A 24,676-nucleotide genomic window follows, 5' to 3' on the forward strand; every position below is an offset into this window, starting at 1 on the left:
AATAATTAACAATAAACACAGAATATTTTAAAACATAATATTAAATAATATCTATAACTTCTTCTTCCCAACATAAGCTGGGAGAAATAAGGCCTGGCCGCGATAGCATTCTGCAAACCTACGTTAAAAATATCAACATCTGAGAGATGGACAACATCGGCCCAATATAGACCCTCAATGAAACCCTCCAAATTGCTATGCCTGTAAGAAAAAAAACACCCAAACTAGGTAATATTTATCCAATGTCCTATTAACTCTCTTCCTAATTTTATCCATGAAATCCAATTCCCCCGCCAAAGTAAGCGAGGGATAATTCCAGAGAATATAAACACTGGGGCACATTTACTTACCCCGTCCCCAGAGTTCACAGAAATTGCATTGTCTGTGTATAATGCACAGCTGCCGCCATTCACTAAGATCGTGCATCCGATATCCTGCATGTGACACTTCCCCGCTCAGGTCCGACGGAGTTCACCATCTTTTTAGTGGTGCATTTAAGTGCTTGGACTTGCGACACAATTCGAAAGTTAAATACTTACGCTCAGTCCGCATCATTCGGATCATCCGATGGGACGCCCCCTTAATTGTGTCACATGGATGCCAGCGCAACTGCGCCAAAAAAAGGGTTGCATGAGCTACAATCGCAACGCACCCGCTACTTAAATACCTGTGCAAGCCGTTACCCCATAGAAGATAGGGCACAGCCCGAAAAAAGTGCGGCGCTAAGCCTGAGTAAATGTGCCCCAGTGTCCAGAAGAATGCAGTCTTTTCTCATTTCCCAAAGTCAATCCAATGTTCTGACTCTCCCTAGATCGTTCCCACCAACGTGCAAAATCAGAACATTACGGGTGGGCCATGTTTTTATTACTTTTTTAACTTCCCCAATGACTCTCTATCATCTCATGCCTCTGCAACCAAACCAAAAAAACATTCAGCAAAGTAGAATCAAAATCTAAATTCTCAGAATAACAACGTCTTCCCACTCTTTCCTGTGCACGGAAAACAAACAAGTGGTCCAAGATCCATATCACCAAGCGGGACCTAAGGAAAGCAAATAACTAGTTGGAAATGAATAAAGTAGGCCTTACATACACTCACCGGCCACTTTATTAGGTACACCATGCTAGTAACGGGTTGGACCCCCTTTTGCCTTCAGAACTGCCTCAATTCTTCGTGGCATAGATACAACAAGGTGCTGGAAGCATTCCTCAGAGATTTTGGTCCATATTGACATGATGGCATCACACAGTTGCCGCAGATTTGTCGGCTGCACATCCATGATGCGAATCTCCCGTTCCGCCACATCCCAAAGATGCTCTATTGGATTGAGATCTGGTGACTGTGGAGGCCATTTGAGTACAGTGAACTCATTGTCATGTTCAAGAAACCAGTCTGAGATGATTCCAGCTTTATGACATGGCGCATTATCCTGCTGAAAGTAGCCATCAGATGTTACAGGGTACATTGTGCTCATAAAGGGATGGACATGCTCAGCAACAATACTCAGGTAGGCTGTGGCGTTGCAACGATGCTCAATTGGTACCAAGGGGCCCAAAGAGTGCCAAGAAAATATTCCCCACACCATGACACCACCACCACCAGCCTGAACCGTTGATACAAGGCAGGATGGATCCATGCTTTCATGTTGTTGACGCTAAATTCTGACCCTACCATCTGAATGTCGCAGCAGAAAACCAGGCAACGTTTTTCCAATCTTCTACTGTCCAATTTCGATGAGCTTGTGCAAATTGTAGCCTCAGTTTCCTGTTCTTAGCTGAAAGGAGTGGCACCCGGTGTGGTCCTCTGCTGCTGTAGCCCATCTGCCTCAAAGTTGGACGTACTGTGCGTTCAGAGATGCTCTTCTGCCTACCTTGGTTGTTACGGGTGGCGATTTTAGTCACTGTTGCCTTTCTATCAGCTCGAACCAGTCTGCCCATTCTCCTCTGACCTCTGGCATCAACAAGGCATTTCCGCCCACAGAACTGCCGCTCACTGGATGTTTTTTCTTTTTCGGACCATTCTCTGTAAACCCTAGAGATGGTTGTGCGTGAAAATCCCAGTAGATCAGCAGTTTCTGAAATACTCAGACCAGCCCTTCTGGCACCAACAACCATGCCACGTTCAAAGGCACTCAAATCACCTTTCTTCCCCATACTGATGCTCGGTTTGAACTGCAGGAGATTGTCTTGACCATGTCTACATGCCTAAATGCACTGAGTTGCCGCCATGTGATTGGCTGATTAGAAATTAAGTGTTAACGAGCAGTTGGACAGGTGTACCTAATAAAGTGGCCGGTGAGTGTATATTCTACACATAAATCATCTATTTGAATACCAGAACAAACCTTTTAATTTTTACAGACTGACTCACTAACCCTAAAAGCTGCAAAGAAAACATAAAACAGACCCTACTCGCATGGCCCAATACACTTTTATAAAGTAGTCGACAAAGCTGGGAACTTGACAAAGGGATCTTCTCTCCGGTTCAGGAGATGGATTCCAGATAGATAGGAAACAAAAAGAGGGACAAGCTCTCCAGATTTATAAAATCGTGTTTTCATAAAAATATGTATTAGGCTCACCGTGTAGTAAAATCAATTAATTCACAAATTTTTCCTTTTTGTGCTGATTTCCACCAGGATTTAGGCGCACACGACCGGATTTTGGCGCCGGCTTTCACGGGACAGAAAACGGGGGCGTGGCCGTCGGACAACCCGACGGATTCGGAAAAACCGCAGGATTTAAAAAACGAAATGTGTTGCAAGATCAAGCACTTACATGCAGCGGGACGAAGAAGGTGAACTCCGGCGGACCTCGGCGCAACAGCGACACCTGGTGGACCTTAGTGAATCCCTGCAGACCCGAATCAGCGTCTGACAAGGCGCCGCGGGATCGTGACTGGACCAGGTAAGTAAATGTTCCCCGATGTCCTGCAACTCCCCAGGTCCAAGCTCTCTTGCTGCTGACAGCACCGCTGGTTGAAGGCAGGACCTCAGCCGCTCTTCACCATCGTTTCTGCATCAGCTCCCGAAGTAGATCTTCCATCCTGATGATGCACTGAGATCTTCTGATTCTTCAAACCTGCACCTAGACCCCACTGACAGCCCCTTATATACGTAAGTTGACCAATCAGCTGATGGACGATTATATTTTTCCCAACTACACATCTGTCATTGATCCAGCTGTTATCCAATATCGGCTGCTCTAGCCTTCGGGCCAATCAAAACAAGGCCTCATAAAATAGCAGGAAAAGGCTTACCTCATAAAAAAGGCGGGAAAATCTAAGGAAATGACCTCACATATTCACATTAACCCTTTCCATACCACATCTCATTTACCAATAATAACAACTATAAACCATTCAATAGTGTCACCAGGAATCCCGGGCCCCTTGGCATTCTGCTGCAGGGTTTCCTGCCACCTTACCCATCACTTACCTCTGTCATTTGCCCAACATTGTACTTGTTCATAAAGAAAGCCCCTATCACACTTGCGTTACAGATCACGTCTAAGTCTATTCAGGATTTGGTCAGTGAAAAACTGATACTTTTCAGTCAGAGCTTGTTCAGTGTCACAGTTTTTCACACACATTTTTTTGTATTTTCAATGCATTTTTCATGTGCAGGCAACACACGTGAAAAAGACTGGGGTCCATCTTTTCTATGGCAAATGGTCAGTCAAAAAAGCATTTTCCTCGCATTGTACTTGCATGCGTCTTAGAGTGCGATGTGTTTTTGATGCGTCTTCATAAACCTGGTGTTTTTTCATGCGTTCTTAAAAAAATGTGCCTGTGTGTGTGAAAAAAAATACATGTTTGTCAAATTGCATTGAATACAAGTACAGTGAGCCCTAAGGCTAGAACCTCTGTCCCTGCCTAATTGCCTAGCTTATCTTAAGCGGTATGGGATGGCTGAATGACGTTCCTTTCCTGCGTGACAAAGATAAGACACTAAAAACACTTGAAAAATCACCACAACCCGTGATAAGAAGATCACTATCTGCTTTACAGGTAAATATGATGAAATAGACATTGTTCAGGGATCGCCTCTAGGTTTATTTCCAGAGGGACAACAATTTAGAATAACAATCTTTAAAAAGTGATCTTATCAGCAAAGTGAACGGTTATCCCTGACATATAAATATGAAGCTCACACCGATATTTCACATCAGATTTAGCTCCAAGTAGAGATCTCAAGTTTGAAGCTGAGATGTTCCTCTCAACATTTCTGGTCCTCTTCTTGACCATTACTTTTGGTCATGCTGAAGAAACATGTTCAGGTAAGTCATTGTCCTGGGGTCATGAGACCAGAAAACATGATCCACATTTGGCATGAACCAGTGTCCGTTTTTCCTATCTGCAGTAAACTAACTTTTCCTGCATGCCAACAAAACCGGCCAATGGTCCATCTCTAGGTTTGAGAAAATCCTTCAGTGATCGGAGCAGAAACATACTTGTCTTATCTAATGTTTTAGTTTGGAGTGATAACTTTAAATATATATATATAATTTCTTTCTTTCTAATTAAGAAGTTTTGATCATTTACAGGCGGCTCGGAGTGTCTGACCGTTCTTCGAGGATGTCCTGGGGCTCCAGGTGCCATAGGAGAGAAAGGAGAGCGTGGCCCACCAGGGGAGAGAGGTCAGTGTATTTTATACTATGAACATAAAGTTCTAGTAGAATATCTATCTATGTTATGTAATGTAGTCCATGAACGCTGACAGTGATGATTTATATTAGATGATATACTAATTCACTACCACAGTCTGGTAACTACTCGGAGGCTGCTGAAGTGTCCCTGGGTAACATCTACTATAACGTTTGGAAGAAGTTTTTACTGAGATTTCTAGCATTCACACTTTTCAAAGAATTTTCTCAAAAGTAAAAAAAAAAAGGCTTTAAAGGATATCTACTGATTGTAGACTCCTAGAACTTACCAATTTTTTAAGCGATACAAGGGCAGGACCCAGCTACAAGGGGTGTGAATGAGAGCCCCTGTGCCTCATTTGGATATCTTATATAAGTCTATTTCTCTTAAATGCAGCAGTTCTAGAATATAGTAAAAGCTCCTTAGGAAAGAAGACGACCCAACATGTGGTTAAGTTCTAGGAGTCTACCATCAGAATATCTAATGGTAGATGTCCTTTAATAATTATGCAAATGATCCTCAGGGGCTCCAGGCTCCATGGCTAATAAATGAGCCCAGAGCCCCTTAAGCTCATTTGCATAATGTAAAGCCTTTAAAATGGATGGTTAGGGATGTTAATATAGAATTCAATCTGTTTCAAACACATTTACAGACATCATGAGAAAATATTCTGCTGGTTACATAACATACATAAGAATATGATTGTCTCGGTTCCTCCTGCTACCCATGTCCGGGGTCGCAGGTGGACCCATGCTAATCTCCGCTGCCTGGAGATTGGCATGGGATATTTTTGGTGGCTGCTGCGGCTCTGTGGGGCCCATTCCTCTGGGGGATTTTATTAAAATGAGGCATCGATTTTGTAATTTGTGAATTGTGGTCATGTTTTGTATTTTCAATGAGTATTTATAAACATATGATATATACTCGAGTACAAGCCGACCCGAGTATAAGCTGAGACCCCTAATTTTGACACAAAAAAACTGGAAAAACCTATTGACGCGAGTATCAGCCGAGGATGGGAAATGCATTGGTCCCAGCCTCCCAGTATATAGCCAGCCCCTGTAGTATATAGCCTGCCAGCCCCTGTAGTATATAGCCAGCCAGCCCTTGTAGTATATAGCCTGCCAGCCCCCTGTGGTATATAGCCTGCCAGCCCCATGTGGTATATAGCCTGCCCAGCCCCCTCTAGTATATAGCCTGCCAAGCCCCCTCTAGTATATAGCCTGCCAAGCCCCCTCTAGTATATAGCCTGCCCAGCCCCCTGTAGTATACAGCCTGCCAGCCCCCTGTAGTATACAGCCAGCCCAGCCTCCTGTAGTGTACAGCCTGCCCAGCCTCCTGTAGTATACAGCCTGCCCAGCCCTCTTTACTATATAGCCAGCCAGCCCCCTGTAGTATACAGTCTGCCCAGCCCCCTGTGGTATATAGCCTGCCAGCCCCCTGTGGTATATAGCCTGCCAGCCCCCTGTAGTAAACAGCCCTCCCAGCCCCCTGTAGTATACAGCCTCCCCAGCCCCCTGTAGTATACAGCCTCCCCAGCCCCCTGTAGTATACAGCCTCCCCAGCCCCCTGTAGTATACAGCCTCCCCAGCCCCCTGTAGTATACAGCCAGCCCAGCCTGCCCCCAGTAGTATACAGCCAGCCCAGCCTGCCCCCAGTAGTATACAGCCTTCCCAGCCCCCTGTGTTATACAGCCTGCCCAGCCCCCTGTAGTATACAGCCTGCCAAGCCCCCTGTAATATACAGCCTGCCCAGCTCCCTGTAGTATACAGCCTGCCAGCCCCCTGTAGTATACAGCCAGCCAGCCTCTGTGGTATATAGCCTGCCAGCCCCCTCTACTATATAGCCTTCCAGCCCCCTGTAGTATACAGCCTGCCCAGCTCCCTGTAGTATACAGCCTGCCCAGCTCCCTGTAGTATACAGCCTGCCCAGCTCCCTGTAGTATACAGCCTGCCCAGCCCCCTGTAGTATACAGCCTGCCCAGCCCCCTGTAGTATACAACCTGCCCAGCCCCCTGTAGTATACAGCCTGCCCAGCCCCCTGTAGTATACAGCCTGCCCAGCCCCCTGTAGTATACAGCCTGCCCAGCCCCCTGTAGTATACAGCCTGCCCAGCCCCCTGTAGTATACAACCTGCCCAGCCCCCTGTAGTATACAGCCTGCCCAGCCCCCTGTAGTATACAGCCTGCCCAGCCCCCTGTAGTATACAGCCTGCCCAGCCCCCTGTAGTATACAGCCTGCCCAGCCCCCTGTAGTATACAGCCTGCCCAGCCCCCTGTAGTATACAGCCTGCCCAGCCCCCTGTAGTATACAGCCTGCCCAGCCCCCTGTAGTATACAGCCTGCCCAGCCCCCTTTAGTATACAGCCTGCCCAGCCCCCTGTAGTATACAGCCTGCCCAGCCCCCTGTAGTATACAGCCAGCCCAGCCCCCTGTAGTATACAGCCAGCCCAGCCCCCTGTAGTATACAGCCAGCCCAGCCCCCTGTAGTATACAGCCAGCCCAGACCCCTGTAGTATACAGCCAGCCCAGACCCCTGTAGTATACAGCCAGCCCAGACCCCTGTAGTATACAGCCAGCCCAGCCCCCTATAGTATACAGCCTGCCCAGCCCCCTTTAATATACATCCAGCCCAGCCCCTGTGGTATACAGCCAGCCCAGCCTTCCCCCAGTAGTATACAGCCAGCCCAGCCTTCCCCCAGTAGTATACAGCCTTCCCAGCCCCCTGTAATATACAGCCTGCCCAGCCCCCTGTAATATACAGCCTGCCCAGCTCCCTGTAATATACAGCCTGCCCAGCTCCCTGTAATATACAGCCTGCCCAGCTCCCTGTAGAATACAGCCTGCCCAGCTCCCTGTAGTATACAGCCTGCCCAGCTCCCTGTAGTATACAGCCAGCCCAGACCCCTGTAGTATACAGCCAGCCCAGACCCCTGTAGTATACAGCCAGCCCAGCCCCCTGTAGTATACAGCCAGCCCAGACCCCTGTAGTATACAGCCAGCCCAGCCCCCTGTAATATACAGCCTGCCCAGCCCCCTGTAGTATACAGCCAGCCCAGCCCCCTGTAGTATACAGCCTGCCCAGCCCCCTTTAATATACATCCAGCCCAGCCCCTGTGGTATACAGCCAGCCCAGCCTTCCCCCAGTAGTATACAGCCAGCCCAGCCTTCCCCCAGTAGTATACAGCCTTCCCAGCCCCCTGTAATATACAGCCTGCCCAGCCCCCTGTAATATACAGCCTGCCCAGCTCCCTGTAATATACAGCCTGCCCAGCTCCCTGTAATATACAGCCTGCCCAGCTCCCTGTAATATACAGCCTGCCCAGCTCCCTGTAGAATACAGCCTGCCCAGCTCCCTGTAGAATACAGCCTGCCCAGCTCCCTGTAGAATACAGCCTGCCCAGCTCCCTGTAGTATACAGCCTGCCCAGCTCCCTGTAGTATACAGCCTGCCCAGCTCCCTGTAGTATACAGCCTGCCCAGCCCCCTGTAGTATACAGCCTGCCCAGCCCCCTGTAGTATACAGCCTGCCCAGCCCCCTGTAGTATACAGCCTGCCCAGCCCCCTGTAGTATACAGCCTGCCCAGCCCCCTGTAGTATACAGCCTGCCCAGCCCCCTGTAGTATACAGCCTGCCCAGCCCCCTGTAGTATACAGCCAGCCCAGCCCCCTGTAGTATACAGCCAGCCCAGCCCCCTGTAGTATACAGCCAGCCCAGCCCCCTGTAGTATACAGCCAGCCCAGCCCCCTGTAGTATACAGCCAGCCCGGCCCCCTGTAGTATACAGCCAGCCCGGCCCCCTGTAGTATACAGCCTGCCCAGCCCCTGCCCACAATATAATTCCTGTAGGAAAAAAACCCACTGTACTCACCTTCAGCCGTCCCCCTGGCAGGTCCTCTTCTGTTCCGCAATGCTCCGGCATCGGCTCTGTATCCGCGCAGGGTCCGTCGCAGGGATCGTGACATCAGCCGGCCGCTCGCTGACTTCATAGTGTGTGCCAAGCGGCTGATGTCACAAACCCTGCGATGGACAGCGTGGGGACACGGAGCTGATGCCCGAGCATCGTGGTATAGAAGAGGACCTGCCGAAAGTGAGTACACTGTTTGTTTTTTTTCATGACTCGAGTATAAGCTGAGGCAAAGTTTTTCAGCACATTGTTTTGCTGAAATACTCGGCTTACACTTGGGTATATACGGTAATAATGATTTCAAAAAGGCAAGGGATTTACTTTGACGCTAAGGTTAGCACCAAATAGTATGTTCTAAGAATACTACACAGAGTATCTGAGATTTACTAAGGATATTTTAAGTTTCACCTCCTGAGATTTCTTCTATTAGTTTTAGTGATTTGTATCATCTCCAAATTCTCAGAACAACATTTCCTAAGACTTGTCAATGTTTTATCTACTGTGACATCTCCGAGTAGCAATTACTGCTGTTAATCATGTTACAGTCTATACAATGTTTCTTATACTTTTATTCAGGTCCTGAAGGAAGTACAGGAAGCCCTGGGCCTCCCGGAATACAAGGTTAGAATGAGATCATTTTCCTCATGGTTCATAAGTAGAGATGAGCGAACACTAAAATGCTCGGGTACTCGTTATTCGAGACGAACTTTTCCCGATGCTCGAGTGCTCGTCTCGAATAACGAACCCCATTGAAGTCAATGGGAGACTCGAGCATTTTTCAAGGGGACCAAGGCTCTGCACAGGGAAGCTTGGCCAAACACCTGGGAACCTCAGAAAAGGATGGAAACACCACGGAAATGGACAGGAAACAGCAGGGGCAGCATGCATGGATGCCTCTGAGGCTGCCTAATCGCACCATTATGCCAAAATTATGGGCAACAGCATGGCCATGACAGAGTGACAGAATGAAGCTAGATAGCATCTAAAACATCCAATAATTGACCCTGACACTATAGGGGACGGCATGCAGAGGCAGCGGCAGCAGGCTAGAGAGTGTCATGGCGACATACCCTAAATGGACTCAGGCTTCAAACCAATGGGTGGCAGAGAGGAACCAAAGGAGGTGAGCAAGAAGCGCTCAAATAATATCGGTACATGATAAAAGTTTGCCAGTATATTTTGTGGATTACACAGCAGGGTGGCGACAAAGTTAACATGGAAGCCATGAAAACAACCCAAAATTCTGCCTGACACAGCTCGTTTGATAAGGGGACCATGTATGGAGGCAGTGAACTAGTAGTAGATTAAAGGTGCTGCAGTTAAAACTATGTTAGTTGGATCTTGGCATGGAGCTGGCGCTCCGCTGCCAGGCGAGCTTTCGCCAATCCAAGCCCCTGTCTATAGGCTACTCCCCAAACAGCACTTCTAAGAACCTTTTGTATAAGATCAAGTGTAGTAGCGTTCTTATAAGTTTGGGATATGGCGGGTGAGGGGAATGTAAACAGATGCGCAAGAAGCGCATGATGCGCATGGAGCTGGCGCTCCGCTGCCAGGCGAGCTTTCGCCAATCCAAGCCCCTGTCTCTAGGCTACTCCCCAAACAGCACTTCTAAGAACCTTTTGTATAAGATCAAGTGTAGTAGCGTTCTTATAAGTTTAGGATATGCCGGGTGAGGGGAATGTAAACAGATGCGCAAGAAGCGCTGAAATAATATCCCTAAATGGTAAAAGTTTGCCAGTATATTTTGTGGATTACACAGCAGGGTGGCGACAAAGTTAACAACTTTGATGTGGAATCCATGAAAACAACCCAAATTTCTGCCTGACACACCTCGTTTGATAAAGGGACGATGTATGGGGGCAGCTATATGGACGACTTTTGGAGGTAGCAATGGAGACAACGTGTGGAGGCTGCTATGGAGACAATTTAATTTGGATAGTGCCTGTATGTGGCAGTCCCAAACATTTTTCAAACCAGAGGAGCAGGTAGGTGGCCCTCCAGTAAAATGGAATAGATTGAGTGCCTGTATGTGGCAGTCCCAAAAATTTTTCAAACCAGAGGAGCAGGTAGGTGGCCCTGCAGTAAAATGGAATAGATTGAGTGCCTGTATGTGGCAGTCCCAAAAATTTTTCAAACCAGAGGAGCAGGTAGGTGGCCCTCCAGTAAAATGGAATAGATTGAGTGCCTGTATGTGGCAGTCCCAAACATTTTTCAAACCAGAGGAGCAGGTAGGTGGCCCTCCAGTAAAATGGAATAGATTGAGTGCCTGTATGTGGCAGTCCCAAAAATGTTTCAAACCAGAGGAGCAGGTAGGTGGCCCTGCAGTAAAATGGAATAGATTGAGTGCCTGTATGTGGCAGTCCCAAACATTTTTCAAACCAGAGGAGCAGGTAGGTGGCCCTCCAGTAAAATGGAATAGATTGAGTGCCTGTATGTGGCAGTCCCAAAAATGTTTCAAACCAGAGGAGCAGGTAGGTGGCCCTGCAGTAAAATGGAATAGATTGAGTGCCTGTATGTGGCAGTCCCAAACATTTTTCAAACCAGAGGAGCAGGTAGGTGGCCCTCCAGTAAAATGGAATAGATTGAGTGCCTGTATGTGGCAGTCCCAAAAATGTTTCAAACCAGAGGAGCAGGTAGGTGGCCCTGCAGTAAAATGGAATAGATTGAGTGCCTGTATGTGGCAGTCCCAAACATTTTTCAAACCAGAGGAGCAGGTAGGTGGCCCTCCAGTAAAATGGAATAGATTGAGTGCCTGTATGTGGCAGTCCCAAACATTTTTCAAACCAGAGGAGCAGGTAGGTGGCCCTCCAGTAAAATGGAATAGATTGAGTGCCTGTATGTGGCAGTCCCAAACATTTTTCAAACCAGAGGAGCAGGTAGGTGGCCCTGCAGTAAAATGGAATAGATTGAGTGCCTGTATGTGGCAGTCCCAAACATTTTTCAAACCAGAGGAGCAGGTAGGTGGCCCTCCAGTAAAATGGAATAGATTGAGTGCCTGTATGTGGCAGTCCCAAACATTTTTTAAAACAGAGGACCGGGTAGGTGGCCCTCCAGAAAAATGGAATAGATTGAGTGCCTGTATGTGGCACTCACAAAAATTGTTTCAAACAGAGGACCGGGTAGGTGGCCCTCCAGAAAAATTAAATGCATGAAGTACTATAGCAAGAGCCAGTGGGCCCTGTCAAAAAATAGCCATTTTCCTCTGCTTTACTGTACAAAGAGGAGGAGAAGGAGGAAAATGAGGAGGAGGAGGAGTGGATCAATTATTCAGGTTGAGCTTCCTTCACCTGGTGGAGATTGGAAATTCTGAGAAATCCAGCCTTTATTCATTTTAATAAGCGTCAGCCTGTCAGCGCTGTCAGTCGACAGGCGTGTACGCTTATCGGTGATGATGCCACCAGCTGCACTGAAAACCCGCTCGGACAAGACGCTAGCGGCAGGGCAGGCAAGAACCTCCAAGGCGTACAGCGCCAGTTCGTGCCACATGTCCAGCTTTGAAACCCAGTAGTTGTAGGGAGCTGTGTGATCATTTAGGACGATGGTATGGTCAGCTACGTACTCCCTCACCATCTTTCTGTAAAGATCAGCCCTACTCTGCCGAGACTGGGGACAGGTGACAGTGTCTTGCTGGGGTGACATAAAGCTGGCAAAAGCCTTGTAAAGCGTACCCTTGCCAGTGCTGGACAAGCTGCCTGCTCGCCTACTCTCCCTCGCTACTTGTCCCGCAGAACTACGCACTCTGCCGCTAGCGCTGTCAGAAGGGAAATACTGTTTCAGCTTGTGCACCAGGGCCTGCTGGTATTCATGCATTCTCGCACTCCTTTCCTCTGCAGGGATGAGAGTGGAAAGATTTTGCTTGTACCGTGGGTCCAGGAGAGTGAACACCCAGTAATCGGTGCTGGAATAAATTCTTTGAACGCGAGGGTCACGGGATAGGCAGCCTAGCATGAAATCTGCCATATGCGCCAGAGTACCAACGCGTAAGAATTCACTCCCCTCACTGGCCTGACTGTCCATTTCCTCCTCCTCCAACTCCTCCAACTCCTCTTCTTCTGCCCATACACGCTGAACAGTGAAGGACTCAACAATGGTCCCCTCTTGTGTCTCGCCAACATTCTCCTCCTCTTCCTCCTCATCCTCCTCCACCTCCACCTCCTCCGATATGCGCTGAGAAACAGACCTCAGGGTGCTTTGGCTATCAACAAGGGAATATTCTTCCCCTGTCTCTTGTGACGAGCGCAAAGCTTCCGACTTCATGCTGACCAGAGAGTTTTTCAACAGGCCAAGCAGCGGGATGGTGAGGCTGATGATGGCGGCATCGCCACTGACCATCTGTGTTGACTCCACAAAGTTACTCAGCACCTGACAGATATCAGACATCCACGTCCACTCCTCATTGTAGACTTGAGGAAGCTGACTGACCTGACTACCAGTTCTGGTGGAAGTTGACATCTGGCAGTCTACAATCGCTCTGCGCTGCTGGTAAACTCTGGATAACATGGTCAGTGTTGAATTCCACCTCGTGGGCACGTCGCACAACAGTCGGTGAGCGGGCAGTTGGAGGCGGCGCTGCGCTGCCCTGAGAGTGGCAGCATCTGGGCTGGACTTCCTGAAATGCGCACAGATGCGGCGCACCTTCGTGAGCAAATCAGACAGATTGGGGTATGTCTTGAGGAAACGCTGAACTATCAGATTTAACACATGGGCCAGGCATGGCACATGTGTCAGTCTGCCGAGTTGCAGAGCCGCCACCAGGTTACGGCCGTTGTCACACACAACCATTCCCGGCTTGAGGTTCAGCGGTGCCAGCCACAGATCAGTCTGCGCCGTGATGCCCTGTAATAGCTCTTGGGCGGTGTGCCTTTTGTCGCCTAGGCTCAGCAGTTTGAGCACCGCCTGCTGTCGCTTAGCGACGGCACTGCTGCTGTGCCTAGAGCTACCGACTGATGGCGCCGTGCCCACGGATGGTAGTTCGGAGGAGGAGGTGGAGGAGGGGTGGGAGGAGGAGGAGGCATAGTAGGCCTGAAACACCTGGACCGAGGTAGGCCCCGCAATCCTCGGCGTCGGCAGTATATGAGCAGCCCCAGGGTCAGACTCGGTCCCAGCCTCCACCAAGTTAACCCAATGTGCCGTCAGCGATATATAGTGGCCCTGCCCGGCAGCACTCGTCCACGTGTCCGTGGTCAGGTGGACCTTGTCAGAAACGGCGTTGGTCAGGGCACGGATGATGTTGTCTGACACGTGCTGGTGCAGGGCTGGGACGGCACATCGGGAAAAGTAGTGGCGGCTGGGGACCGAATACCGAGGGGCGGCCGCCGCCATGAGGTTGCGAAAGGCCTCGGTCTCTACTAGCCCATAGGGCAGCATCTCCAGGCTAAGCAATCTGGAGATGTGCACATTAAGGGCTTGGGCGTGCGGGTGGGTTGCACTATATTTGCGTTTCCGCTCCAGCGTCTGGGGTATGGAGAGCTGAACGCTGGTGGATGCTGTGGAGGATCGTGGAGGCGACGATGGGGTTTTTGTGGCAGGGTCCTGGGCAGGGGGCTGACTAGCAGCTGACACAGGGGAAGGAGCAGTGGTGTGCACGGCCGGAGGTGAACGGGCTTGTTGCCACTGAGTGGGGTGTTTAGCATTCATATGCCTGCGCATACTGGTGGTAGTTAAGCTAGTAGTGGTGGAACCCCTGCTGAGCCTGGTTTGGCAAATGTTGCACACCACAGTCCGTCGGTCATCCGGTGTTTCCTTAAAGAACCTCCAGACTTCTAAAGATCTAGCCCTCGCCGCAAGAGCCCTCGCCACGGGAGCTTCACTAGTTGACACATTTGGCGCTGATGCACCAGCTCTGGCCCTGCCTCTCCGTCTGGCCCCACCACTGCCTCTTCCAACCTGTTCTGGTCGAGGACTCTCCTCCGTCTCAGAAGCACTGTGTTCACCCGGCCTCTCAACCCAGCTTGGGTCTGTCACCTCATCATCCTCCGAGCCCTCAGTCTGCTCCCCCCTCGGACTTCCTGCCCTGACAACAACTTCCCCACTGTCTGACAACCGTGTCTCCTCATCGTCGGACACCTCTTTACACACTTCCACTACGTCAAGAAGGTCATCATCACCCACAGACTGTGACTGGTGGAAAACCTGGGCATCGGAAAATTGCTCAGCAGCAACCGGACAAGTGGTTTGTGACTGTGGGAAGGGGCCAGAAAACAGTTCCTCAGAGTATGCCGGTTCAAATGCCAAATTTTCCTGGGAGGGGGCAGACTGGGGGGGAGGAGGCTGAGGTGCAGGAGCTGGAGGAGTGGCGATTTCGGTGACATGGGTGGACTGCGTGGAAGACTGACTGGTGGACAAATTGCTCGAAGCATTGTCGGCAATCCACGACATCACCTGTTCGCACTGTTCTGGCCTCAACAGTGCTCTACCACGAGTCCCAGTAACTTCAGACATGAACCTAGGGAGTGTAGCTCTGCGGCGTTCCCCTGCTCCCTCATAAGCAGGTGGTGTCTCACCCCGCCCAGGACCACGGCCTCTGACCCCTGCAGTAGTTGGACGCCCACGTCCCCGCCCTCGTCCTCTACCCCTAGCCCTCGGGTTAAACATTTTTAAAATGAGAGTTATAACTTTTTTTTGTTTTTTTTTGTGATTTTTGTTTTTTTTTGTGTTTTTTGTTTTTTTTTGTGTTTTTTTAGTTTTTTTTTGTGTTTTTTGTTTTTTTTTGAGTTTTTAAAACCAAACAATGCTATCCTATTGCTATGGCTATTTTCTAGCCAAGTATCAAAGCACACTACTATGCCAGATGAGATGACACTGAGTTAGTGCCTAATTGAAATCCAACCCCTACAAAATTTTCCCACTTCGGTCTTTGCTATGGATATGTGCGTCACTAAGCGCAGAACACAGCGGTCGCAAGTCTCACTACAAATTGCTCAGAATTGCCTAGTACATGCACTGCAGAAAGTACAGCCACCAGCAGATCAACCAGAAATCAAATATATAGAACGCTACTGTAGGCGTAAGTAAGCTCTTTGTATTCTCCTATGGCTATTTTCTAGCCAAGTATCAAAGCACACTACTATGCCAGATGAGATGACACTGAGTTAGTGCCTAATTGAAATCCAACCCCTACTAAATTTTCCCACTTCGGTCTTTGCTATGGATATGTGCGTCACTAAGCGCAGAACACAGCGGTCGCAAGTCTCACTACAAATTGCTCAGAATTGCCTAGTACATGCACTGCAGAAAGTACAGCCACCAGCAGATCAACCAGAAATCAAATATATAGAACGCTACTGTAGGCGTAAGTAAGCTCTTTGTATTCTCCTATGGCTATTTTCTAGCCAAGTATCAAAGCACACTACTATGCCAGATGAGATGACACTGAGTTAGTGCCTAATTGAAATCCAACCCCTACTAAATTTTCCCACTTCGGTCTTTGCTATGGATATGTGTGCCACTAAGAGCTAAACACAACGGTAGCAAGTCCCCCTGCTAATTCCTCACAAAATGGTACTAGATGCAAATTAAAATAAAAAAAGTAGAACGTTATTGTAGCCCTAAGAAGGGCTGTTGGGTTCTTTGAGAATCACTCCTGCCTAACAGTAAGCTAATAGAACACCCTAACGCTTTCCCTGACCAGCAGCAGCTCTCTCCCTAGCGGCATCCAGACACAGAATGATCCTAGCAGCGCGGGCAGCGGCTTGTCTATCCCAGGGTCACCTGATCTGGCCAGCCAACCACTGCTATCGACGTGTAAGGGTACCACGTCATGCTGGGTGGAGTGCGGAGTCTCCTGGCTTGTGATTGGCTCTGTTTCTGGCCGCCAAAAAGCAAAACGGCGGGAGCTGCCATTTTCTCGAGCGGGCGAAGTATTCGTCCGAGTAACGAGCAGTTTCGAGTACCCTAATGCTCGACCGAGCATCAAGCTCGGACGAGCATGTTCGCTCATCTCTATTCATAAGTAATAGCTCCAAAGACATGTCACCTCCCTAGAACTAGAAGGCCCCTCCATACCAGCTCCTACAGACACAAGCATGGCTGGTAACACTGGTATCACCGCAATCCTGTATCCTCTAATCACTCATCTCTGAATATCTCTACTTTAATCGTTATTATGGTCTTTCACATCCTTCTTATCGCTCTATGCAAATATCCAGTGTAATTACCGTCTCATTGCAGGAGATGCAGGACCCCAAGGACCGAAAGGTAAAGAGTCTTCACTTTTATTACTTCCATCTCATCACATTATGTGAATGATATAAAACTGTGAGAAACGTCTAAAATATTATCCTTCTTCTGTACACAGGAGATAAGGGAGATCCCGGCGCTCCAGAAGTCTTGTACAGTGAGTGTGGATCCTTCTGGAATCTTATCTTTTACCTATCAGTAAATCATAGAAAAGACGTATCAATAGAAATGAAGGGAACAGGTCAGAGACAGGAGACAGGGACCATAGAGAGACAATGGGGCAGTGAGGACTGCCAAGGAGATTTTCATAAGATCCTGGGGGAGGGGGGGGTCCTTCCTTTTCTTACCTTGTACTGACCAGTCACTTCCACTATAGAAGGTTCTGTCCTCGTCAGGGAATGGATATAAGATACAGCTTAGAGCAGTGATGGCGAACCTTTTAGAGACCGGGTGCCCAAACTACAACAAAGATCCGCTTATTTATCGCAAAGTGCCAACACAGAAATTTAATTTGTGATTTATACTCCCTTCTTTGTCATAGTTTTCATTGATACCAGCACCTGAGGACACCAATAAAGCAGAAAATAGTCCCAGGTAGAGCTGTCACTTTAAAATAGCTCTGTGCTGGCGCCGATGGTATTCACGAGAGATGTATGGCGCAGCTGCCGTATTAGATTTAATTTAGCCACCCACAAGTCACCCCTTACTCCCTTCCTGTATACACCACACCTACCAGAAAGTCTAACCACTGACTTTGTGGAGTTCTGGAAACAGACTAAAGCGTTTCAAATAAAGGATCTAGCTCACCCCGCGACTAAACGCCTTTTAACCATGACGGACCTACTGACAGCTTCTGAACAGTTTGCCCCAATTGCTAATACCTACCTACCCCTCAATATACCAGCACTGTCTACGGGTGCTAGGGACCACGCAGGTCCCAACTTTAACGGAATTCGAGCACGTCTGCCTGAGGGGCTCCGCCTCGAAGGGACTAATATCAGATCTATACAGCCTACTGTTGACACAGACATATCCAGACTCAGTTACCCACCCCTACAATGGGAAGAATGGATAGGACGTCCGATCCCATTGCCTACATGGAAGCTGATATGGGACAAGGCCCCCAAGGGTTCCACATCAGCCATATACAAAGAAAACCAATATAAGATTCTAATGAATTGGTACCACACCCCAGCGTTATTGAACAAGCTGAACCCACAAATTCCTGATATATGCTGGCGATGTAATGCCACTGGTGCTTCCCTATTTCATATTTTTTGGGAATGTACATTAATTCAACCTTACTGGTCAATGGTTAAACAGGTCTTAGAGACAGTGTTACAAGCAGATCTAGACATTGATCCCATGACTATCCTTCTGGGACTTCCCCCACAGAACCTTGGGAAATATAGATCCAAACTATTTCTACATTTGGTAGCTGCTGCCAAAACTCTAATTCCTCTGTTCTGGAAACGCTCATCCATTCCGTCACAACACGACCTCTACGCCCGTATACAGCATATGAGAATTATGGAATCTATGTCAGCCTCATTACACTCTAGAACTGAACACTTCGATAAAGTATGGTCTCCTTGGGATGAGGTCAGGGACAGCTTCCAATAATCCCCTGTAAGCTATATCCTTTTTAATGTAAGAGACAACCTCGGTATTGATGTTCTAAATACCTCTCTTTCTTTATGACCCATGGGATAGTAGGTTTTAGTTACCGTTCGTTCGTTGATGCATACATTTATATGTGATATGTTTTCTTGGACTTTCTGTCATGCATACAACTATACATAAAAGATTTAAGGAAAGGAGAGAGCCCTTACATGCACGATTCAAGGAGATGCTAGAATTGTTATAATTAATAACGCATGGACTTTCTATTTGCAAAGAATGTAATTATACTAGATCTGAGCTCTACCTTTTGTATATGGCCATGTGAAATTCCTTATGTACACGCTGTATACGATTTTATTGACTGCAATGTATGTAATCTTCAGTTTTCTATTTGTTTACAATAAAATGTAAGTTGGAAAAAAAAAAAAAAATAGCTCTGTGCACAGCAAGTCCTGGGCTGTCTGGGGCTGCAGGAAAATACCTGGAGTCATCTCTGGTGATGGCCTGAGTGCCCACAGAAAGGGCTCCGAGTGCCACCTCTGGCACCAGTGCCATAGGTTAGCCATCACTGGCTTAGAGTAAAGGTTCTGGATGGAGATTATCAGATTAGTGAAGAACCAGGAATAATGTAGGGATGGACAGAGATGGTGGAATAGTGAGAGGTCCATGTATGACCACAGTGCCCATAACTCTATAGCCAAAATAATCAGACACACAATATAATAATCGCTTCCACGTCTCCTTCCTTTTCCCTCTTCTTGTGTCTTACAGCTGCCCGGGACTGTAAATCTCTGCTGGAGAAAGGATTTACCCTGAGTGACTGGTACATTATATATCCTGATGGGAAGCAGCCGCTACGAGTCCTGTGTGATATGCACACTGATGGCGGCGGATGGATTGTACGTCTTTTATTATGGCTAAAATCGGTTGTTGTATATTTTAGTTATCAGTTTGGGTCAGTCACACAGGGATATTTGACTCAAATTTCCCACTGGGCTTTCCAACGCTGAATCCATCCTGGCTTATAGTCAGAGGTGTCTGGGGTTGGCTCTCATAGAAAAAGACACAGCGGCCTCCAAATTACAGGCAAATATTCCTGACACATTGGGGCAGATTTACTTACCCGTTCCTGTCGCGCTCCCGCGGTGCGTTGTCCGAGGATTTGGGTCTGCCGTGATTCACTACGGTCGCGCGTCCAATTTCCTGCATGTGTCGCTTCCACAATATCTCAAGGATCCAATGGGGCACATTTACTTACCTGGTCCATTCGCGATCCAGCAGCGCGTTCTCTGCGGAGGATTCGGGTCCGGCCGGGATTCACTAAGGTAGTTCCCCCGATGTCCACTAGGTGACGCTGTTGCACTGAAGTTCGTCGGAGTGCACTGAAGTTCATCGTCCTCCGCTGGATGCAGGTAAGTGCGACACTTTTTAAAAAAAAATATGGCGGTTTTTCCAAATCCGTTGTTTTTTTTTTTACGGTCACGCCCTTATTTCCGTCTCGTGCATGCCGGTGCGCCAAAATCCGATCGCGTGCGCCAAAATCCCCGGGCAATTCAGTAAAATTGGCGCAAATCGGAAATATTCAGATAACCTGTCGGAAAAACGCGATTCGGGCCCTTAGTAAATGACCCCCAATATGTACAAGATCCAATACGTACATGAAATATATCAGTACCGTATTTTTCGGCCTATAAGGCGCACCAGACTATAAGGTGCACCTGTAATAAATGCCTGCTAAGACAACTAGGTTCATATATAAGGCGCACTGGAGTATAAGGCGCAGGATCAAATGACCTAAAAATGACCAGCAGGTGGCAGACCTGTGCACAGTTCAAGCAAGCTACACTTCCCGGGAAACTTGTCTTCAGCGTGTCAGAGAGCTCCGATCTCAGAGGTATGGCTGCTGGGGGTTAATGCAGGGTGATGCAGCAGGGGTTAAGCGGTCTCCCTCTGCCCCTTCTCCTTCCCTCCTCAGCCAGGGTGTTATTACTGTGGGGTTCCCTGTGGCTCCTTCCCTGTGGCTCCTTCTCTGATGATGATGATTGCCTCGTGGTCGGCACTATGGCAGCTCCGGTCTCTCCGTGCTAGGGGAGGGCAGGATGGGCACAATGTTAGTTGTGGTGCCAGGGCACTTCAGGAGCTAGGGACCCTGTATATTGTGTGGGAAGGTGCAGGAAATTTCTGGGGATGGAGCTATTAAACACTGGTAAATGTACAGTACATCTTGTCTGTAGTACATTTCTGTATAAGTTCATATATAAGGCGCACTGGCCTATAAGGCGCACCTTTGATTTCTGAGAAAATTTAACGATTTTTGGTGCGCCTTACAGGCCGAAAAATACGGTACATTGTATAGACAATAAACAAGATGCAGTTATATATGACAATACAAGGGCTACCAGACCCAGTATCGAAAAACTAGATATACTAACAAATCTACCAATATACAAGGTCCAAGAGATAAGGGGAGACCCCACAAACAGCCCCCCCTAGGACTCAATCCAAATGACATCTGACCCTTGTGTTGTATCTATGGACAAGTGTGATGGTTTTCATAGTCTCAGTAATATAAAAACATTTTCAGGTCTTCCAGAGACGTTATGATGGTTCAGTGGATTTCCTCCGGAATTGGGAATCTTACAAGACAGGATTTGGCAGTCATCAATCTGAGTTCTGGTTGGGGAACGAAAATATTTCCAGTATTACTTCATCAGGTAGGAGAAGCTTCCTCAAAGGCAGAGCAGAAAGATTTGTTGTTTGGGTGGTATAAGAGAAATCTACATTATAGATACATAAATGATGTTACAGCTTATCTCCACCTCTATATATAAAACACTGACCCATCATTACATCACTACTGACAATAGATGTCACAGCTTATCCCCTCCCCCTCCCTGTACATTGACCTCTATATAGATAACACTGACCCATCATTACATCACTACTGACAATAGATGATGTCACAGGTTATCTCCTCCCCCTCCTGTACAATGACCTCTATATAGATAACGCTGACCCATCATTACATCACTACTGACAATAGATGATGTCACAGCTTATCTCCTCCCCCTCCCGGTACAATGACCTCTCTATAGATAACACTGACCCATCATTTCATCACTACTGACAATAGATGATGTCACAGCTTATCTACTTCTCCTCCCTGTACAATGACATCTATGTAGATAACACTGACCCATCATTACATCACTACTGACAAAAGATTATGTCACAGGTTATCTCCTCCCTCTCCCTGTACAATGACCTCTATATATATATATATCATTATATCATTACATCACTACTGACAATAGATAATGTCACAGCTTATCTCCTCCCCCTCCCTGTACAATGGCCTCTGTATAGATAACACTGACCCATCATTACATCACTACTGACAATAGATGATGTCACAGATTATCTCCTCCCCCTCCCTGTACAATGACCTCTATATAGAAAACACTGACCCATCATTACATCACTACTGACAATAGATGATGTCACAGCTTATCCCCTCCCCCTCCCTGTACAATGACCTCTATATAGATAACACTGACCCATCATTACATCACTACTGACAATAGATGATGTCACAGCTTATCCCCTCCCCCTCCCTGTACAATGACCTCTATATAGATAACACTGACCCATCATTACATCACTACTGACAATAGATAATGTCACAGCTTATCCCATCCCTGTACAATGACCTCTATATAGATAACACTGACCCATCATTACATCACTACTGACATTAGATGATGTCACAGCTTATCTCCTCCCCCTCCTGTACAATGACCTCTATATAGATAACGCTGACCCATCATTACATCACTACTGACAATAGATGACGTCACAGGTTATCTCCTCCCCCTCCCTGTACAAGAACCTCTATATAGATAACACTGACCCATCATTACATCACTACTGACAATAGATGATGTCACAGCTTATCTCCTCCCCCTCCCGGTACAATGACCTCTCTATAGATAACACTGACCCATCATTACATCACTACTGACAATAGATGATGTCACAGCTTATCTCCTCCTCTCCCTGTACAATGACCTCTCTATAGATAACACTGACCCATCATTACATCACTACTGACAATAGATGATGTCACAGCTTATCTCCTCCCCCTCCTGTACAATGACCTCTCTATAGATAACACTGACCCATCATTTCATCACTACTGACAATAGATGATGTCACAGCTTACCTACTTCTCCTCCCTGTACAATGACATCTATGTAGATAACACTGACCCATCATTACATCACTACTGACAAAAGATGATGTCACAGGTTATCTCCTCCCTCTCCCTGTACAATGACCTCTATATATATATATAACACTGACCCATCATTACATCACTACTGACAATAGATGTCACAGCTTATCTCCTCCTCTCCCTGTACAATGACCTCTATATATATATATATAACACTGACCCATCATTACATCACTACTGACAATAGATGATGTCACAGCTTATCTACTTCTCCTCCCTGTACAATTACATCTATGTAGATAACACTGACCCATCATTACATCACTACTGACAAAAGATGATGTCACAGCTTATCTCCTCCCCTATCCTGTACAATGACCTCTATATAGATAACGCTGACCCATCATTACATCACTACTGACAATAGATGATGTCACAGCTTATCTCCTCCCCCTCCCTGTACAATGGCCTCTGTATAGATAACACTGACCCTTCATTACATCACTACTGACAACAGATGATGTCACAGATTATCTCCTCCCCCTCCCTGTACAATGACCTCTATATAGAAAACACTGACCCATCATTACATCACTACTGACAATAGATGATGTCACAGCTTATCTCTTCCCCCTCCTGTACAATGACCTCTATATAGATAACACTGACCCATCATTACATCACTACTGACAATAGATGATGTCACAGCTTATCTCCTCCCCTCCTGGAGATGCTTTTCCAGATGTAGTAAAAGAAAAATGTAAAATTCCCTATGAGGCTATAATAGGCTCCATCTCTGTGGATTGGATTGTAACAGATTGTAGTAATTTAGGATTTGCTTTCCTCACAGGTACCTGGGAGCTGCGCATTGATCTCCAGGACTTTGGTTTTATAAACTATTTTGCTAAATACAGTTCATTTAAAGTGATGGGAGAGAGTGAGAAATACAAGCTGGTGCTCGGGGGCTTTACTGGTGGGAATGCAGGTAAGAAGCAATGGTGTAATGGTGGATGTGTGGTAGACAGGTTATGGCTGTCTCTATAATATACTTGTATTCTGCTGCAGGAGATTCTCTCTCCATTCATAACGGGAAGATGTTCTCCACCCCGGACCAAGACAATGATGCTGATCCTACGAATTGTGCGTATGTGTACAAGGGAGCCTGGTGGTATAACCAATGTCATAGTTCCAACCTGAACGGACTCTACCTTCCCGGGAAACATGACAGTTATGCCAATGGAATTAATTGGTATTCAGGAAATGGTTTTAACTATTCCTACAAGAGATCAGAGATGAAAGTCAGACGAGTGAAATAAGGACAGGGGCTCAGTACTAGAGTCATCCTCTTCTGGGAAGTTCTGATTATGTCTGTCTTGTCGTTTTTTTGGTATTTGTTCCTGGAGAATGTGGGTGACAACCAATGTGACGCCATCATATGCAGGGGCGGACTGGGAATTTAAAGTGGCCCTGGAAAAAAACTTTAAAAGTGGCTCCATTCTGTGGGCGGAGCCAAAACAAGTAGGCGTGGTCATGTGATGTTGGTGGAGTCATTAAACTCCACACAAACTGTTGATCGTCTAAATCAACATGTACACCGCAGAGAGAGACTCAAACTGCCTCCTTGTACAGGAATACAGCTTGTTTCCTATAAGAACACAACTTAATACTGACTATATAAACACAAAATACACCCTACTACAATACGTTCTCCGATAAACAAGAATGTAACTACTATAATATTGCCACTAAGTAAAATATACAGCCATCCCCCCTCAGTATACAATCAGCCTGCCCTCCCTCCGTATACAGCCAGCCCCCTCAGTATACAGCCAGCCAGCTTCCCCCCCTGTATACAGCCAGCCATCTCCCACTCAGTATACAGCCAGCCCCCCTCAGTATACAGCCAGCCAGCCCCCCCTGTATACAGCCAGCCCGTAGCAAGTGTGGAAAAAAGATTCCGTGTCCAGCTTCGTCCAAGATATTCCAAACTTTATTTATGGCATAATATTAAAATCCCAAAGTGAGATAAAGGCCAACGCGTTTCAAACGGTGGACCCGTTCTCAGTCATGGCTACACAGACTGAATAATACAAA

At 47.3% G+C, this 24,676-nt stretch overlaps 1 protein-coding gene across 1 annotated transcript; it reads left to right on the forward strand.

The window, feature by feature from the left end:
- Positions 1-3,549: 3,549 nt before the first annotated feature.
- On the forward strand, positions 3,550-24,676 carry LOC140077644 (ficolin-1-B-like). The gene is made up of 9 exons (XM_072124969.1): positions 3,550-4,277; positions 4,545-4,637; positions 9,124-9,168; positions 16,717-16,743; positions 16,844-16,882; positions 19,120-19,247; positions 20,933-21,062; positions 23,433-23,567; positions 23,648-24,676. Exons 1-9 carry the CDS (start codon positions 4,208-4,210, stop codon positions 23,896-23,898), a joined length of 918 nt encoding a protein of 305 aa, XP_071981070.1. The 5' UTR covers positions 3,550-4,207; the 3' UTR covers positions 23,899-24,676.

This window comes from Engystomops pustulosus, chromosome 9, assembly GCF_040894005.1.
Source record: "Engystomops pustulosus chromosome 9, aEngPut4.maternal, whole genome shotgun sequence".
In the NCBI taxonomy this organism is placed as follows: Eukaryota; Metazoa; Chordata; class Amphibia; order Anura; family Leptodactylidae; genus Engystomops; species Engystomops pustulosus.

Bases quoted from the DNA above. Each gene is read 5' to 3' on its own strand.
- LOC140077644 (XM_072124969.1), top strand. From the start codon at position 4,208: ATGTTCCTCTCAACATTTCTGGTCCTCTTCTTGACCATTACTTTTGGT. The intron at 16,883-19,119 runs GTGAGTGTGGAT...TGTGTCTTACAG, and splicing joins CGCTCCAGAAGTCTTGTACA to CTGCCCGGGACTGTAAATCT. The intron at 23,568-23,647 runs GTAAGAAGCAAT...ATTCTGCTGCAG, and splicing joins CTTTACTGGTGGGAATGCAG to GAGATTCTCTCTCCATTCAT.